The sequence below is a fragment of the Rhinatrema bivittatum genome, chromosome 1 (genome assembly GCF_901001135.1).
Source record: "Rhinatrema bivittatum chromosome 1, aRhiBiv1.1, whole genome shotgun sequence".
Lineage (NCBI taxonomy): Eukaryota > Metazoa > Chordata > Amphibia > Gymnophiona > Rhinatrematidae > Rhinatrema > Rhinatrema bivittatum.
The window spans coordinates 117,581,628-117,600,317 of NC_042615.1; the positions used below are offsets into that span (position 1 = coordinate 117,581,628).

At 40.6% G+C, this 18,690-nt stretch overlaps 1 protein-coding gene across 1 annotated transcript in view; it reads right to left on the reverse strand.

Annotated features, from left to right (window-relative positions):
- Nucleotides 1-18,690, reverse strand: part of SORBS2 (sorbin and SH3 domain containing 2) — a 747,676-nt gene that overhangs the window by 369,241 nt on the left and 359,745 nt on the right. Inside the window, 2 exon segments of the mRNA XM_029586937.1 lie at nucleotides 1,018-1,110; nucleotides 9,427-9,477. Coding sequence (XP_029442797.1) covers nucleotides 1,018-1,110; nucleotides 9,427-9,436 — 103 coding nt within the window. The 5' untranslated portion in view covers nucleotides 9,437-9,477.

Consider the following 18,690-nt stretch of genomic DNA (forward strand, 5'->3'; position numbering starts at 1 on the left):
TAATTTAAAGGGTCGGGGGGGGTTTTAGCGGTTTGGTTTGGTTTTAACGATTTTAACGATATATCACGATATTTTACCCCCCCAAATGGCAACAATACGATTCCCTCCCCCTCCCAGCCGAAATCGATCGTTAAGACGATCGAGGACACGATTCACATCTCTAAAAGGCTCTATGACTAGCATTGACAATCGGCTCCAGATTTTCATGACAGGCTGATCCAGGCCTGGTTTTACTCCATTGCATGCTGGGATTTATTTAGATTTCCTTATTGTATTTCCTAAGAAAAGCAAGACTAAAAATACCTGCATGCAGGTAAGTAAAAGCAGGCCTGGATCAAACTGTCCTGAAAATCTGGAGCCAGTTGACAACCCTATCTATGACCCAGGTTAATTTGTATATTTCAGTTATCCTGAATATGAGACCTGTTGAAGGCCTTTGAGGACAGGAGTTGTGCTACCTCACCACAAAAAATACATTACCAGGGCAGGGATGCAAAAAGGTAATGGAAAAGGAAGACAGAGGGGACAGTAGAAGGAAGGTGGAGGGGCAATAGAAAGAGAAGTGTACTGGGTGGAGGGAAGAGAGGGCAAGTGGAGAAGGCAGATGGGGCAATGACAACAGTTCCAATTGAACCACCTACATTTTGATCTACCAGCCACACTGACTGTACAGTACGCAAAGTATTATATACTGAGACTAGTATTGCGTTTATATAAGGAAAATGTCAACTTCAGAAAACTAAAATATCAACTTAAGATGATGCTGAGAGTGTGCACAATAAAGGACAATTATCCCTCAGTCAATATATAATCTTTGAGTCAATGCAGACGACCATAGAATTGGTAAGAATAGTTAGACCATAACTTTTCTTTGGTGGGCAGGAGGTGGGGATAGGGAAGGGAGTGCAGGGGAAGGGGGAAAGCCTTGGCGTTCTGAAAGGGTTAAATTGCAGAGATGTATAAAGTTAGACAAAGCCATTCAAGTACTGTGCTCCATTGGTTAGTAATTATTTATACCTGCAGCCAATAGGTTTGGAGAACTCTGAACTCTCTTCACAGCTGTTAATGTGACAGACATAGTAGCACATTTGTGAGCACACCCACCGCTGTCTGGAGGCACCAAATGACACGGACAGAGCCCCAGGGCAAAGGGGCAAGCACATGCAACACCATGGTTCAATGAGATATGCCAACCACATACAAACACAAAAAGAAAGAGACAAAAAACAAAACAAATCGTGCAGTTAGAGATTGCAGTACGTATCAAAGCATTTGCAGCCCCAGAGAAACCCAAATTACACATCAGATTTTAAGTGGTCTTGTTCTGTTGTGTTCACACGCAAAACTCTACAATTAGAATTAATAAAAAATGTTCCTTGCTTTTTGTTTTCAGGAAAACCAAATGAAATTTCAGACACCGAATCAATCAGAAAATAATATTACAGTGTGGCTCAGTTTCAAGTTGCGCTTAATGTTTATGTCAACTGCATTCAAGGAGCCATTCCTAAATAAAACAGAATAAATCCGTGAAGAAAAACATCATTTAGGATACCCAGAGTCTGCTGTAATTACAGCAGAATTTAAGGGGTTGCTGGGAACTAGGGAGCTGTATTTTGTAACTCTTAGAATAAACTGTCATAATTATTTAACATTATCATCAGATCTATATTGGACTGAAAAATATTTGCATCCCATTAAACCTCCACACGTTACATCGGAAAACATAGTATAAAAATGTGGCTAAGTGATCCACAGAAATAATTTCTGTATCCTAAACATTTGTTACTATTAGTGCCTGGTAAATGGCTTCTTGCTTGCCACTTTGTTTTTTAGATTTAGATTGGCATTGTCATTTGGTCTATTGTCCCTGCAGCAGTAAGACTGAAATGCTGAATCTGGTACCTTTAATGGATTCTTTTCATACATCAAGCACGACAGGGAATGCCAGTCCCATGATTATGCCTCTTAAAATAATTGTACCAGGACTCAAAAGAGAATTTTGTGCCATGCATTGGAGGAAGGGACTGCTCTTCATACCTTCTCTGTATCGTAAAAGGGATGGGACTTAAAGGGTGATTGTGTGTGCAATAACCTCACTAATACACTGAATAAGTGATACATGCAATTGTATGCCTTTCCTATGAAGAGCTTTTCTGCACTGCATTTTCACAAAAAGCTGATGTTTTGTAATCATCAGAAGATTAGGCACATTTGTGTAGCATATTATCCCCATAAAATTCCTAAGCCCTGTATTTATAGTTATGCATAAGAAGCCTGAACCAAATTTCTCTTCCATTAATTATCAGAAGCGTTTATCCATCTACACCAGTAACAATTACTGTACGATACCGCTTTGTGTTTGTAAGGATAGAGAATAGATCTTAAGTAAGAGTGTCACAAAATGTCCCTTACATGCATCAGAACCTTCACAGAAGATGGCTGCATGAGGTCAGAGAGAGAGAGTTCACTGACACTCCCTAGTGGGAGGTTTCTTGCCAAGGAGTGCGATTCCATGAAACTCAGGAGCCCACTTTGGCTCAGGTTCTTTCGTCCAGCCTTCCATTCTGGGAAGGTGGCTGAGGATCAGAATCAAAACCCTAAGGCCTTCCAGGAGGTAGAAAGATGTCTTGGGGTCCAAGGAGGATCCTGAGATTGTGAGAACCAAAAATGGTGAAGAATAGTGACAAGAGAGTTAGTCCCATACACTTTGCATTTTACTCATAGGCATTGGAAATGGATAGGTCACAGAGGCCATGGCCCCACCAACTTTGGAAGACGGTGCCTCCCCCAACTCCCTCCTGCCTACTTAATATTCATGCAGAAGGAAGAAAGTAATGGACCCTGCTCAAAGCTGAAAGTTTTGTTTTTTCAGTCCTGGTTGCATTTTGAACGTGGCAGGAGCCACTGAAAGCCACAGAGAGATAAACTCAAACTCCCCACCTCCTTGCAATCCTCCCCCTTCTGTGCAGCTTGTTTGCAGTAGTAATTACAAGAATGGGGAAATATCTGTAGGACTGTTCCACGTGATGGATCTCACTGAAATTTGGTAGCAGAGTGCTTTGCTGAGATGTTCATAGTGATGTCAAATTTCAGTGAGATTGTTTAAGGGGAAGGGTATCTAAGGGGAATTTGGTATGGTGAGCTGTACGAGAGGAATGTAGTTGGGTCAGTGGGAGTCTATGTTGCAGAGTATATATATATATATATATACAGGGTTTATATTAAGTTTGTCTTGCCCATACCTTGACAAGAATGAACTTCAGTCATAAATCAGGGTATGCTGGGTAGGGTATGCCCTCAATCTCCCAAATTTACTGCTAGTGATCTTCTTAATACATGTATTGTGCCACACTGCTTCTTTCTGAAGCTTTACAGTATAATATGTACAGGGCAGATATCAAGGGGAGTTGGGATGGAGTGAAAGTTCTTGGTAAACATATATGTAAACCCTAGGCAAAAGGCAGGATGAGGAGATACAGAGATTTAAGCACCTCCAAAGTCTCAATGTGTAGGAGGTGGGCCTCTTTCAATGGAAAGGAGGATCTACAACAAGAGGTCATGGGATGAGGGTGAAAAGGGATTGACTGGGGAGTTATCTAAGGAAGTGTCTCTTTACAGAGAGAGTAGTAGATGCCTGAAAAAGCCTCCAAGTGGAGGATTTGTGACAAGGATGTTGTGACAGGACATTGAGTATTGCATTCAGTTCTGGCTGCCCCATCTCAAAAAAGATATAACAGAACTAGAAATGGTACAGAGAAGGGTGAAAAAAATGTTAAAGGGGATGGAACATCTCCTTTATGAAGAAAGGGCTAAACAGGTTATGGCTTTTCAACTTGAAGAAGAGAAGTCAGAAAGGATATGAAAGAGGTTTGCAAAATTATGAATGGGGTGGAACAGATGAATAAGCAGCAATTATTTACTCTTTCAGATATTTCATAGTGTGTCCCTTATTCCTTGCACTAAAGAGTAGCAGATTTAAAGTAAATTGGCGAAAATATTATTTCATTCAATGCACAAACTGTGAAATGTATTGCTGGAGAATGTGGTTAAGTCATCTGTCATAGCTGACTTTAAGAGAAGAAAAGTCCATAAACAATTATTAGCCACATAGACTTAGAGAAAGCCACTGCTTATCTCTGGGAGTGGGCAAAAGGAAATGCACCTACTCTTTGGGACCTGGAGGATACTTTCCAGAGATCTGAACTGGCCACTGTGGATGACAGGATGCTGGGGTCAGCATGGCTCTCTTAAGTTTTTATGTAGATCATGGAGTCATAAAACAAGCTCTTTGAAGTTGCCATGCACTTCTAGACTTGTTTTGCTTGGTGAGTTGTAAGAGGAAATGTCCTAGATCCTGTGCTGGGAAATGTGGAGTACGTGTTACAGAGCTGGAGGTGCAGGGTATAGACTCTAGACTTCATTTGTATATAGAAGAATTGGTTGAATACAGCAATCAAATAATGTGATGGGGGGAGATGTAAATACCTACAGTACCTGAATGTAATCCACTTGAAGTGTCCGAAAAAGCAAAATATAAAAATCAAATTAATAATAATAATAATAATAGGAATAAATTACTGATCTGCCCTTAACCTCTATCTAGACTCTAACTCCTACTCAGTGCTTTACAATATGAACAGTTAACTGGTTAAGCGATAATTGTTTAATAGGAAAGTATTTTTGGTGCCTGCTATTCCAAAACAAAGGTACTTAAGAACATAAGAACATATGAAATTGCCATGCTGGGTCAGACCAAGGGTCCATCAAGCCCAGCATCCTGTTTCCAACAGAGGCCAAACCAGGCCACAAGAACCTGGCAATTACCCAAACACCAAGAAGATCCCATGCTACTGATGCAATTAATAGCAGTGGCTATTCCCTAAGTAAACTTGATTAATAGCCATTAATGGACTTCTCCTCCAAGAACTTATCCAAATCTTTTTTGAACCCAGCTACACTAACTGCTCTAACCACATCCTATGGCAACAAATTCCAGAGCTTTATTGTGCGTTGGGTGAAAAAGAATTTTCTCCGATTAGTCTTAAATGTGCTACTTGCTAACTTCATGGAATGCCCCCTAGTCCTTCTATTATTCGAAAATGTAAATAACCAATTCACATCTACTCGTTCAAGACCTCTCACGATCTTAAAGACCTCTATCATATCACACTTCAGCTGTCTCTTTTCCAAGCTGAACAGCCCTAACCTCTTCAGCCTTTCCTCATAGGGGAGCTGTTCCATCACCTTTATCATTTTGGTTGCCCTTCTCTGTACCTTCTCCATCGCAACTATATCTTTTTTAAGATGCGGCGACCAGAATTGTACACAGTATTCAAAGTGCGGTTTCACCATGGAGCGATACAGAGGCATTATGACATTTTCTGTTTTATTAACCATTCCCTTCCTAATAATTCCTAACATTCTGTTTGCTTTTTTGACTGCTGCAGCACACTGAGCCGATGATTTTAAAGTATTATCCACTATGATGCCTAGATCTTTTTCCTGGGTGGTAGCTCCTAATATGGAACCTAACATCGTGTAACTACAGCAAGGGTTATTTTACCTATATGCAATACCTTGCACTTGTCCACATTAAATTTCATCTGCCATTTGGATGCCCAATCTTCCATTCTTGCAAGGTCCTCCTGTAATGTATCACAGTCTGCCTGTGATTTAACTACTCTGAATAATTTTATATCATCCGCAAATTTGATAACCTCACTCGATGTATTCTTTTCCAGATCATATATATATATTGAAAAGCACCGGTCCAAGTACAGATCCTTGAGGCACTCCACTGTTTACACTTTTCCACTGAGAAAATTGACCATTTAATCCTACTCTCTGTTTCCTGTCTTTTAACCATTTGTAATCCATGAAAGGACATCGCCTCCTATCCCATGACTTTTTAGTTTTATTAGAAGCCTCTCATGAGGGACTTTGTCAAACACCTTCTGAAAATCCAAATACACTACATCTACTGGTTCACCTTTATCCACATATTTATTAACCCCTTCAAAAAAATGAAGCAGATTTGTTAGGCAAGACTTCCCTTTGGTAAATCTATGTTGACTGTGTTCCATTAAACCATGTCTTTCTATATGGTCTACGATTTTGATCTTGAGAATATTTTCCATTATTTTTCCCGGCTCTGAAATCAGGCTCACTGGTCTATTGTTACCCAGATCGCCCCTGGAGCCTTTTTTAAATATTGGGGTTACATTGGCCACCCTCCAGTCTTCAGGAACAATGGATGATTTTAATAATAGAATTACAAATTTTAACTAATAGATCAGAAATTTCATTTTTGAGTTCCTTCAGTACCCTAGGATGCATACTATGGTTTTTCTGTTGCAATGTGTAGGCTGTGCCAAGATTGCTGAAGCCCTGCACTTACAGGGTTAATCTTCAGGCTGAAAGTGACCTACTGACAGACAGGCAGAGTGCATGCTCAACCCTTTGGGGTCCCTGCTGATCAGCCTTGAACCAAAGCTGGGTGTGAGCTGCAGAGCCAATGGAATTTGTACTTCCTGTTTGATTTTTCATTGTCCCTGTGAACTTTTTGCAAAGTACTTCTTCTGGGCACCAAAACAGATCCAGAGCCTAGCCAGCTGGAGAGAGACCGGGGAGGCCTGAAAGAGACGCTGCTAGAATAGAGAGGGAGAGAGAGTAGAGGCCCTCTCTTGGAAGTGAAATCTGCTGCCGTGGAGCCAAGCAATGCAGGAATAAATCCAGTATTTCCATGCGCAGGAAGAAACCTGGGGTTCCAGTAGAGCTTTCATCTGGGGTGTAGTGAGTTTGTGTGACAGCTGTACTCTTGTTAATCTTTGTGCTCAGAAAGTGAAACTGTTCCAGTCATTCAAAGGTTATTTATGAGCTTCCAATGCAGTACCATATCAAAAGCCTTGATGAAATCCAAGTAAACCACCACATCAATTGCTCTTCCTTGATCCAATTCTTTAGTTACACAATCGAAAAAATCTACCAGATTAGTCTGATAGGACTTTGCTCTAGTAAAAAATATTGTTGTCTTGGATCCTGCAACCCACTGGACTGCAGATAGTTCATTATCCTTTCTTTAAGCATCATTCCCATGTCAGGTAAACAAACCTGCACTCAACTTTATCATTCAGATTCAAAAAAAGGGGAAGCAGTAAAATGTATTTCTTCTAGGTTATTTCCCTCCTCACTTAACACCAGTGACACATTTATCTGGGTGGGGGCAGGAGGCAAGGGGGGAGAGGGATGGATTAACATAATTTTTATGATATTTTTACTGGGTGGTTGAAACTGGTTGTGTAGCAGGCGACTTGGACTTTTTCTTGTAGCATCTTTTACAGCTATTTTATAGGCAATGATCGAGGCTGTGCCATGCGTGTTAACATGGGGTGTTCCCCCCCTCCCCCCAAATACTTCAGTATAGAGATACCACCAATAACACAGAACCAGTGCTCAGATCAAGGAATGTGTGATTGCTGGAAAGATAGGAAGAAGAGAGAAGAGTCTGTGATAGAATTCGAGTGTGAATCGGGGGGAGGGGAGAGAAATCCTCTTCCCCTTGCTCGATGAAAATTTTGGGGCGGGTGCAGAGAAAGTTTGTGTACGTCACCCGTTCCACTAATCCATGCCAAGGACTTGGGGTGGAGGGAGTACCAGGGATGATTTTTCTTTTCCCCAGGGCACTATTTACCCTAAAGCCAGCTCTGCATTTGCCCTGAAGGAAAAAGAGACCATCCTATTGGGGGTGGGGGTGGCTCCTTGATCTTCCGACAATGAGCTGGCTCTTCCCCAACTCCTGTAGCCTGTGCCCCTTAAGGAAGCTGGCTCGTTCTCGCTTCCTAACGCTGGCTGTCTCGTTCTTCCTGCCACCAGCAGGCTTGTGGAATAGCTGGCTTTATATCGCCTCCTGCTGCCAGCAGCCCGGTGCGTAGAATTCTCCTGCTGCAGGGCCTGGTGTGGTTGCATCATTCCCACTGGCTCAAAGACGGTCCTATGTAGATCTGTTATTTCTACCAAAATTTCAATTATACATTAAATATCAGGGCAATAATAGGAAACAGGGGCTCTAATGGTGATCAGACAAGGCCTGAAGCTGTGGGCGGAAAGTGCTGTTGCCAGTAGAAGTCATTTTTGGACCATATACTGGTATAGAAACATGATTCCCACAAGAACCCTAAATGCCCACGTCAATAGTAAGCTACTCCTGGATATGAAGCAAAACTTATTTTATTTCATGCTTTGTGTTTGTGTGAGTGCAACGCACATGTGGAATGAGGTTGAGTTGAATGTCTTGTATGCACCTGACCAATGCACTAAAATCTGATTTACTACCCATCCACGTCTATACACTGTAACAGTGAGTAGTTCTGTACAGAAATGCATACACTTTTAAAAAAATGTTTTAATGATAGCTGAGCTGCCCGATCTCCAAACGTCTCTTCTATAAATGGGTAGAACAACCTGCCCAGTTTGTTTATTTATGTGCTCAGGGGATGCTGAAAATGGCTATGTTAAAAAACTAAACAAAACTAAATTGATTAATGATATGTGGTCCAGTGTTTCCTATAAATAGGAGGAACTCTAATTTCCATTCCTACCTCTTATAAGGCCTGATTCTGAAAGTAGATTTCTCCTGCTTTGTGCCTATGAGAAAATCCTTTTATCAGTCAGGTCCCTGAGTTTACTTTTAAGAAACATCAGTAAATGAAGCCCACAGCCCAAACTTCCCATGCAGAAACAACAGCCTCTCTGTTTCAGGCAGTGGCTGAATAATCACTGTTGTACAATGCATCAGGGGTACTACACTAATTGGAAGTCAATGAACTCTACTGACATTAATCAAAAAATATCAATAGCTTTACATGGTAGACATGCACACGTCTTCATTAAAACAAACAAAGCTCACAGACTTCAAAGTTATTATAATTCCAGCATTAATTTAAGTATGTAATAAGCTGCCAATTTTTTCACAGATGATGGAGGCCTATTCGCTAGAAAACTTGTAACATGGCCCAAAATGAACAAAAATACCAGCGTTTTGGGCTTTGCATGATTTTTCATGCATTGGCCTCTTTTGCAGAAAAGTATGCAAAATATCCACTTTGAAAGTTGTAAACTTTGGCAAGTAGTCTGCAACAATTTTGCATTAATGAGCTGCTGAGATGCACTACCATGCAACACAGTTCATTAAGTCAGAAATCAGCGAAACATGGCATGCAAAAAACATCTCAGTGAGGTGAATTTATCCAGTAGCAAACTTTCCTGCAAACGTTTTCTATGGAGCTCAGTTGCATCCACAGCAGATTTTTGCAGAAACAGGCCATTAACCAACAGGAAGTTCCGCAGGTTAGAACATCGGCCCCAATTTGTGTCTATACAGTATTTACTAAATGTAAAACATAGCGATACAAAATTTGAATAGCATACCTGTGTTCATTTTGATGCCTTATGATAAAATCTAAATATGTTCAGTTTTCCCTGCAGAAAAGAAAAGAATTCATTAGCTTCTGTCACAACACTGCGATTATACTGCATGTGATGACATGTTATATTTATGCATTTTATAAAGACTCATTGCAGATAGCTGAACCAATGCTACTGTTACGTTTGCCGGCTTGTGGGCTGCCCCCCGCGAGGTGGCGCACTCAACTCAGGCCGCTGACTACCTCTCTGCTTTGCGAAAGGGTCGCCGTCACCATGACACTCCTGGGGCTTCCCCTAGGCATGCGTACCTAACTTTAAAGTCCCTGTGGTGGGAACTGCTTCGACAGGCGCAAGGAGATGAAGTCAATGACTGGGTATTTAAACCTCAGCAGTGCAACAAATCAATGCCTCAGCAACAGGTTGCCTGCATTCTGCAGTGTTAGTTGCTGCTCCGCAGTTCCTGTTCCTGTATTCCTGATGCTACCATCCTGATCCAGTGTTCCAGCCCTCCCTGCCTTGTTTCTCCAAGCCCATCTTGCCTCATCTCTCCAAGCCCTGCCTGCCTCATTCTTCCAAGCCCAACCTGCTTTGCTCTTCCAGTCCTGTTGTCTTTGTCCTCCCTAGTGTCTTCCTTGCCTAATCTCGGACTGCCTACCGGACTTGTCTTTAGCCTTCACTCCTTGCCTTCACACATCCTTGCCAGCTCCCTGCCATTGACTTCAACCACACTTGTCTGCCGCCTGACTCTGATCTTAGCCACGACAGGGACTTCCGTCATTCCCAACTGTTATGAGACTCATGCCTAAGTCCTGCTGGCCCCTGAAACCCAAGGAACAACCTAAGGGGAAAGGGGCTGGTATAGGTGAAGCTTCAGACAGTCTCTAACCAGCCTAGTCCCACCAGCTGTTGGGGAGGACCCTCAGGGCCTTCCCTGTAGATTGAGCCAACTTCCCCACAGCAACAAGAGCCCACGAACCTTACAGTTACAACTGCAGTCATTCAACTAGTTCTTGCCATGGTAGAACTGCCTGTTTTCTCTATGCGTATGACTTCTTATCAGAAGCGCTTCCTTACAGCAAGAAATTAAACATTCAGTAAAATAAGAAATGGCATATGAAAGCCAAAATTAATTGAGCAAAATTGTTGATAAGCAAACTAATTTGAGAATACAATGAAATGTTTACTGACATAGCATATCACACATGGCTTGTTCTCAAGACCAGAAGTGCAGTTAAGAACATGAATTGAGTATTATAATTACACATATTGAATAATGTTTAAATGATTTGACTGTTGAGCAATACTATTCTTAAAATTGGTATTACTGCTTATTGTGGGAATACAGGCAAGCTATTTCATTACTGAATTTTGAAAATATAGCCTATAGTATTGGTTCCTGTATTGATCAAGATATTACCACATATGGAGGATAAAATATTTAAATTTACATTAAATTATGATACATTTAAAATCAGTATAAGTTTTGGATGCTTCTTTAATGAGTGGAGTGTAATAAAATTATTAGAAAAAATCCAGAAAAACACTAAAATACCAAAACATCTTTAAGGTGTTCAGTATATTACTCTGTACAAGTTTCTGAATGATTCTTGCACAGAACTGTTTTCTGTTACAGCAGCAGGTTTGAAGAGTTGGTTAATTAATTTTTATATCACACCTCTTGTCTACAGGTGTAATTTAAATGGGTGTCCTAATTAGTGAAATAATGTGTGACTCTCCTATTTATTTATTTATTTATTTAATTTATTTATTTTTAATTTTTATATACCGGAATTCCTGTATACAATACAAATCAATCCGGTTTACATGTAACGAGAAGGTTGCCCTGGTCTGGGAGGTTAGACCGGGGTTTTTTTTTTTTTAATAGAACATTGAAACAATAACAATCAACCATTGAACATTATTAGAAGGAACATAGAAAGTAATAATAATATTTAACCAAATAACAAATAAAAATTGGAGTGCAATGTTTGACAGGTCCTTTTTAAGAACTGTCAATTAACATTTGGATTTTTCTCCATGTCTTCCTTAAGAAGTAAGTGGCTAATGTAATTTTTTGAGTGTGTTAGGGTGGTCCCTGCATCATAAGCTGAGGTAAAATATGACTAGAAGACTTTCTGTAATGCTCCCTGCCATGACTAGCATGGGTACACTGCCTGATCGATTATTTACTTGATCGATTGAAATGAGGATCTTCAGTAGTGTGTTGTCTTCCCAATATATAACTTGTTGCATGGCACTTGACTACATCTATGACATGGGTATTTGCACAAGTTAATGAAAAATTCATAGGATAAATCTTTGAATTTAGAATATACGAGATAAGAACAAAGATGATTCTATACACTATTTAGGTTTTCCAAAAAAGAATTAAGTAAGCAATATTCTGATGCAGAAAATTTGTGTTTGGCAAGCATCAGTAAGGTGTGCTGCATGATTGGTCTATTGATATTCATTTTGTCCATGAGAAGTTTAAGTAGACAAGTACGGAGCATAAGTCAGACATGCCACCTGATTGGATCATTAGTTATCTGCTTTTTTTACAAACCAAAGTAGACTACATTGAGTTACGCAAAAGAGTCAGTCCAATGTGTCCGTCAATTGGATAGTTTGAATTCCCCCTTGTTTTCTGTGAATACATAAGCTAACACTGCTGCTCTGAACACCATATTGTTGAAATCATGGGCAGATGTCATGGTGCTGTTCAATCTGTGAGAGCAAGTGGAAAAAGACTAATTATCCCTGATGGCAGCAGAGTAAGGCGAAACGTGATTTACGTAGGGATCCTGTTTGAATTCAGAGCTTATTATACCACTTTACTCTGTTGGATAAAGGACTAAAATATGTTCATGTTCACTGCCATAATTTCACTACAAATGATATTGGTTTCACCATAAAAAAAGCTTTACCTTTACCAGCCCCTTTCCCCTGCGGGAGTCAGGAGATCATCCAAGGATTTCAATCTGCAGAGTGCTGGAGAGGAGTCTTGGAATAGGTCCTCAAGGCCTAGCTAAGTGAAGAGGGTTTTTTTTGGAGTTTCAGAATTTTTGAGTTTTTTTGAAAGAGTGATTTTTGGATATTTGGATCTGCTCCTGATTAAGAAGGAGGAACCCTTGAAAGGAAAGGTTTTATCCCTGTTTTGTATCTTGTGCCCAGTTACCAGCAAGGTAAAAGATAGTCGAAGATTTTGGAGTTTCTAAGCATTTTGAGAAGTCTTTTGGAAATTGATATTCAGCCATGGAACAGCTAGTTATGCGGGTCATTTATCAAAGTGCTATATGGCGTTTTCACATGCAAAAAACATCAATAATGCACATGAAAGCACCATAATGCATGGTGTGATGCAAATGAGAGGATTTTTGGACAAGTGGGCTGGGCTCACATTTTTGTGAAGCTGTATTGCATGGCTTTAACTACACCTTTTCATTTTGTGTAAAGCTGTGTGATGGGGATGGGAGAGAGAGAGAGAGAGAGAAAGAGAGAGAGAGAACCTAGCCATGATGCCCTCACACTAGATAGATATTTATATCTCTATGGAGGCCCACCTAGTAACTCGAAGTGAGGTTAAGGTATTAGTGGGGTTGTGGGGCCACTTTGACATTCAAAGTGAGATGTACGAACAGAATAGTGCTCTCTTATGAAGATTTGATGACCTTCAGAGTGAGGTAACTCTCCCAAAGATGAGATTTGTGCAATGTTCTCTCACCTAGCTTGATGTTACCCAGGTAGAGAGTCCATCAAGCTAGGTTGATAGAACATTGCCAAATCTCATCTTTGGGTGAGTTTCATCACTCCGAAGGTCATCAAATCTTCACAAAGAATCTGTTCATACGTCTCACTTTGAATGTCAAAGTGGCCCTAACCCCTACACTAATACCTAAACCTCACCTTGAGTTACTAGGTGGGCCTCTCATAGAGATATAAATACCTATCTAGTGTGAGGCATCATGGTTAGGTTCTCTCTCTCTCTTCTCTCCCTCTCTCTCTTCCCCCACCTAGTGGCCCTGATAGCTAGGCTGGCTCTCTAAACATGGTCCCCCCGTGGTTGTATGTAGGAATTCTGGTACTTATCACAATTTGCACTACTGTTGCCTATTACCATAAAACACATCCCTTTTCCTATCGCATGCAATATTTAGTGCATTTTGATTAATTGAGGCCTAAGTTAGCGAGAGAGGGGGTTTCACTCATTTATATTATATTTTTATATATAAAATGTGACTTGATCATATGCAGCATCACTGTAAAAACATACAAAGTGACATGTCTTTGTGCCATAAACATACCTTTTAAATTTCTAATAGGCCAAGTCAAGAAAAAAGGTTAAGCACATGGAACGAAACCCAAGAACCAGCTTCTAAAAGCGAAGCAACACTCTGGGAACTGTAAATCAAGCTGCTGATTATTTTTAAAGACATTTTTATGATACTTTTATTACATGTAAAGCCTGATTTTTATTATATGTCCTGATTTTCTTTGAAAGGCTAGAGTCTGGAAAGCAAATTTCCAAAGTGAGTGCATTAGAGTCCAGAGAATGACATGAGGAGGTGGGATCCAGAATATGAAAAAGTGGTTTAAATGTGTTATAGCTTCAAAACAAACTTTTACAGTGAGGATGTACCACCACAAGAATCAGTGGTACATGATGGGAGAAAATTAGTAAATGCATTTTTTTAAAAGTCTTTATTGCACAGAGGATTTAGACTATCATTATCTGCCAGTGCTTGGTAAAGTAATCTGGTCTGCTGCCATGAATGAAGAACACAAAAATAGACTTCATATTTTTAGCTTTTGCTCACTGTGTCAACTTGTTCTGCCGCAATTTCTCAAGACAAGTACTTTCTGACCTGCTCCAAATGTACCATGTTCTTGTATACATAGTCAGCTAGAATACCTAATTGTTTAATTAAGACTTTTTAAAAAAGCTTTGTTTGTTTGTTTGTTTTTTAAATACCATAACAGATGTCAAAAAGAGACAGCTCTAAAAGTGAGAGCATTCTGGGGCCACCAATAAAACTTTATAACAAACTATTAATACCAAAGCTACCAGCAGAGCAGCCCTGAAGAATTCCCTTCAGACTATTTTAAACCAAAGCGAGGCAAATCTACTTTGTTCTGTTTTGATAAAGTGTCTGTGCTTGTAACTTCAGGCCCACATAGCAGCCACAAATTATTCCGGAAAACATCAGATTCCTGGCGTGTTTGCTTGCTGTTAGAGGAGACAGCAGCTTGAAGTATTCTTTGTAAGGCTGGAACGCAACCAGTGTGGTGCTACCATGAAAAAAAAAAAAAAGGGGGCTGTGAGACTCAACACTGCTCAAAATCCTAGCAAAAAGAGTCAGTGAGCAGAGAAACCTTGAGGGGGCATGTCAAAACTGATTTCTAGCAGATGGGAAAGGGGCTCGGGGCTTAGGCCTATTTAGAAAAACTCTTGCTAGTGCATGCAACAGTTTAAGTAACAGTGCGTTTTTTTTTTCTGTTGTTAAAAGCACATTGCATTTATTCTATCGATTATAATAAGACAATCTGCATAGTGTCATCGCCCTGATCTGATACACAGCATTGTGAATCGCACCCTAGAGAAACTGATCCAAGCTCCTGCAAGAATACTTCCCCTAGATATAAATTGCTATAGTCATTCTGTAATTATAAATAGCACAAAATGTAGAGGAAATAAGGGGGGCCTAAAAAAAGGTTGTGCCCTTTTGTAGTTAATGAGGTGAGATTCTATAAGGGAAGTCTCTTTTTCTTACTTTAACACTTTTCCTGTACTCTCCCCGATATAATTTGCTGGTTTAACATATGACTTCCACCTCATTTCTGCTTCATAGGTGTCTATGTTTCTTTCTCTTTCTAAGGATTAAGCAGGTTGCTTCAGGTCGTTATAGACAGTCAGAGACAATCCTCGTTCGTTGTTATTTTTTAATGCTGGCCTGCTGCATTTTATCCCGATTTGCTAGGGAAAAGTAAGACTGCAAATAATATTTATTTCTTTTATTGCTCTTGCAGTCCACACATTACAAAACAGAAGGCTTCCAAAACTATGCTCTGCTTTTCAAAAACTTTGCAGATTTTAATGGGAACAGAACAAGGGCAATGGAACGCATTTTGGGTGGGTGGGAGGGGGGGGGGGGGTGGGGGGCGTCCAAGCAAATCAGCCAAGCTCTACATCTACTCTACTCCCAGCTCCCACTGCCAATTTCTCTCTTTATGTTTATAGTTAATGTCATTTTCATACACTATTCTTTACCTAATCATACAGGATAATTATTATTCCCAGACCAACCAACAAAAGCTTAATGTTAGAAAATCAGACATGGTGGTGAAGGAGAAAATGACAAAAGCCAGCATTACTAATAGAAGTCAGTACTAAGTGACTATTCTCTACTATGCATGGAGCGAGAGAAGATCATCAGGACAAGAGATAAATGAGAGACCAAGAAAATGCAAGCTAAAGATACAGAAACAGTCCTGTTTGTTTGTTTGGGCACCAGTCGTCTGATTAAAAAGACTTCCAAGTTCACTTCAATATGTTGCCTGCATATTTTACACCGAACAAACTTCAGAAAGAAGCTGTTTGGCACAATGCAAGTATGAAGAACACAAGTAGTAATTTTGGTAGACTGAGATCATACCCTGGCTGAAGAGTGAGATTCATTCTTGTCATTGTATGTGTAAGACAAACACAATGCAAATCCTGTACTTCCAGTTCTGAGTATCCACAGCATTCTGCCTCTGCAGTGTATGTATATGTTTCGGTATTACATTGCTATCCTGAGTCATCTTATGATATTGTTTAGCTTAGGTTATAGAGCTCTTTTTCCTGATTGGTTATTTTTTGAATGTTTCTGAGCTCCCTATTGGATCAATTCCTGTTTCTCTCCCTCTCTCTATGTCTTTATTCTTTCTTATTGGTCCCTGACCCATGGAATGCCTGGGACAGTTTATTTCCTGCAGAGACTGTCAGTTGGAAGAAGACTCTTGGCAGGCTAACAACTTGTTCTCATTCTTTCAGGCTCTGAGAAGCATCATCTTTTTACCTTATTTATTATTAACCCACAGCGACTGTCGGCGTTCAAAGAAACTTATTACAGCTATATCAGTCTCTCATCAACCTGTTTGGCTGCTCTTGGGAGATTCATATCTAGTGTGAATGCTCAATTGCTCTTCATTCAAATAAATGGTTTTGATAACCAAGAACTGAGTTTATCTGGTATTTTCAGTTGGGGAAAAGGTTTAACTGACTGTCTAAGGCGTTCAAGCTAGACAATGAACACTGAAGGCAATGCGCACAGAAACCCCACCACCCCACACATACACCTCCAACAATGGGGTTAGACCAGAATATTTTCCTGTATACTTCACCATCTAAAAAAAAAAAAATCAAAAACCTAAAATTCTGGTGTCATCTAAGTAACAATAACAGAAACATCCTCTACTACCAGGCACAATTGCTTTGAGATTTTATATTAGGTGGTATATAAATAAATTGTGTAATAAAAAATTCTGCAAAAAATAATAAAACAGTCATCACATATGTAGCATTAACTCACAGGACTCCCAAAAGCAACAACTCCTGAGACCCTAGATCATGAACACACCTCCTGTTGCAAAACACAGTGAAGAAGATTGCTAGAGATCTTTACATGCCAGCAGAACACCTCAGCTCTGTCACACTTTCAAAATGCAGTCAGATCTTCACCAAATATAGAATAGTCGACCACAAATTACAAATGTGTAGACCAGGGCTTCCTAAACATGTCCTGGGGTCCCCACAGCCAGGCAGGTTTTCAGGATATCCATAATGAATATGCATGAGGTTAATTTGCATATAATGGAAACTCAGTATATGCATATTTACCTCATGCATATTCATTGTGGATATTCTGAAAACCCAACTGGCTGTGGGGTCCCCAGGACAGGTTTGGAAAGCTCAGGTGTAGACAAAAATTGAAATGGAATCTGGTCCTCTAGGCTGGTGAGTGGGAATTTCATCCCTGTGAGACATCTTGTCCCTTTTCCCCAGAGGCTCTTGAAACTGAGGAAAATATCTCTTCCTCTTTGATACTGAAGTCATGTTTGAATACACTCTTGTGGAGAAGTCCAAGGATCTCACGAGAGAAGGTCCTCCAAGAGTGGTTCCAAGTTCGAGAAACCCATCTCAAGAAGTTCTTCCAGTGAAAACACAATCTGAGGATCTACGTCCCACTTTGTATTGTGAGAGGCTTTCTGGGGAAACTTGCTTACTAGCGACCCTTTTGCAACAGGCGCGACTCACGTCTTGTCTGCGTCATGTGCATCGAAGACGTATGCTTCACCACTCATTTCTGTGTTGTAGCAAGTTTGGCATGCATCAAGTCAAGCTACGCATATGGGCCATGCTTCGGTGCGTTGAGGTTCTTCAGTGCGCCCTTGTGTCAAGCATTGTGTTCTTTCACCTTCGACGGATGCTCGAGTCTGTCTTAGGCGGAGCGTCAGTGCCAGGTCACTTTGATGCTTGCATCGGTGCATGAACCCCCAACAACACTGGTGCTTGTCAATGCTGTTTTGGGTGGAATTTCTGTCGATGCATCACCCTATGCCTGCTAGTTCATTGGTGCATGGGGGGCGCTGGAGCGTCTTTGGTAAGGTGACCCACCTGGCTTCTTTATTGCGCACTGTGTGGGCCAAGGGAGAAGCCACACCTTGACTTCTCTCTGGACAATCTGTGTTGGGCCCTAGAGATGAGTGGGCCGATATGTTGGGGCATAGAACCTGGTGCCCTCCTCCCTCAATTGGGCTATCTTCTGGGCCCATTGCTGCTGGACCCAGGGTGACATCTCGACCGCCGTCCCTGCAAGAGGACTGGTCATAGTCCGGCCCAGGAAGATGTAATAATAATTATGTTTAAGAACATAAGAACATAAGAAATTGCCATGCTGGGTCAGACCAAGGGTCCATCAAGCCCAGCATCTGTTTCCAACAGAGGACAAAACCAGGCCACAAGAACCTGGCAATTACCCAAACACTAAGAAGATCCCATGCTACTGGATGCAATTAATAGCAGTGGCTATTCCCTAAGTAAAATTGATTAATAGCAAATTAATGGACTTCTCCTCCAAGAACTTATCCAAACCTTTTTTGAACCCAGCTACACTAACTGCACTAACCACATCCTCTGGCAACAAATTCCAGAGCTTTATTGTGCGTGAGTGAAAAAGAATTTTCTCCGATTAGTCTTAAATGGTGCTACTTGCTAACTTCATGGAA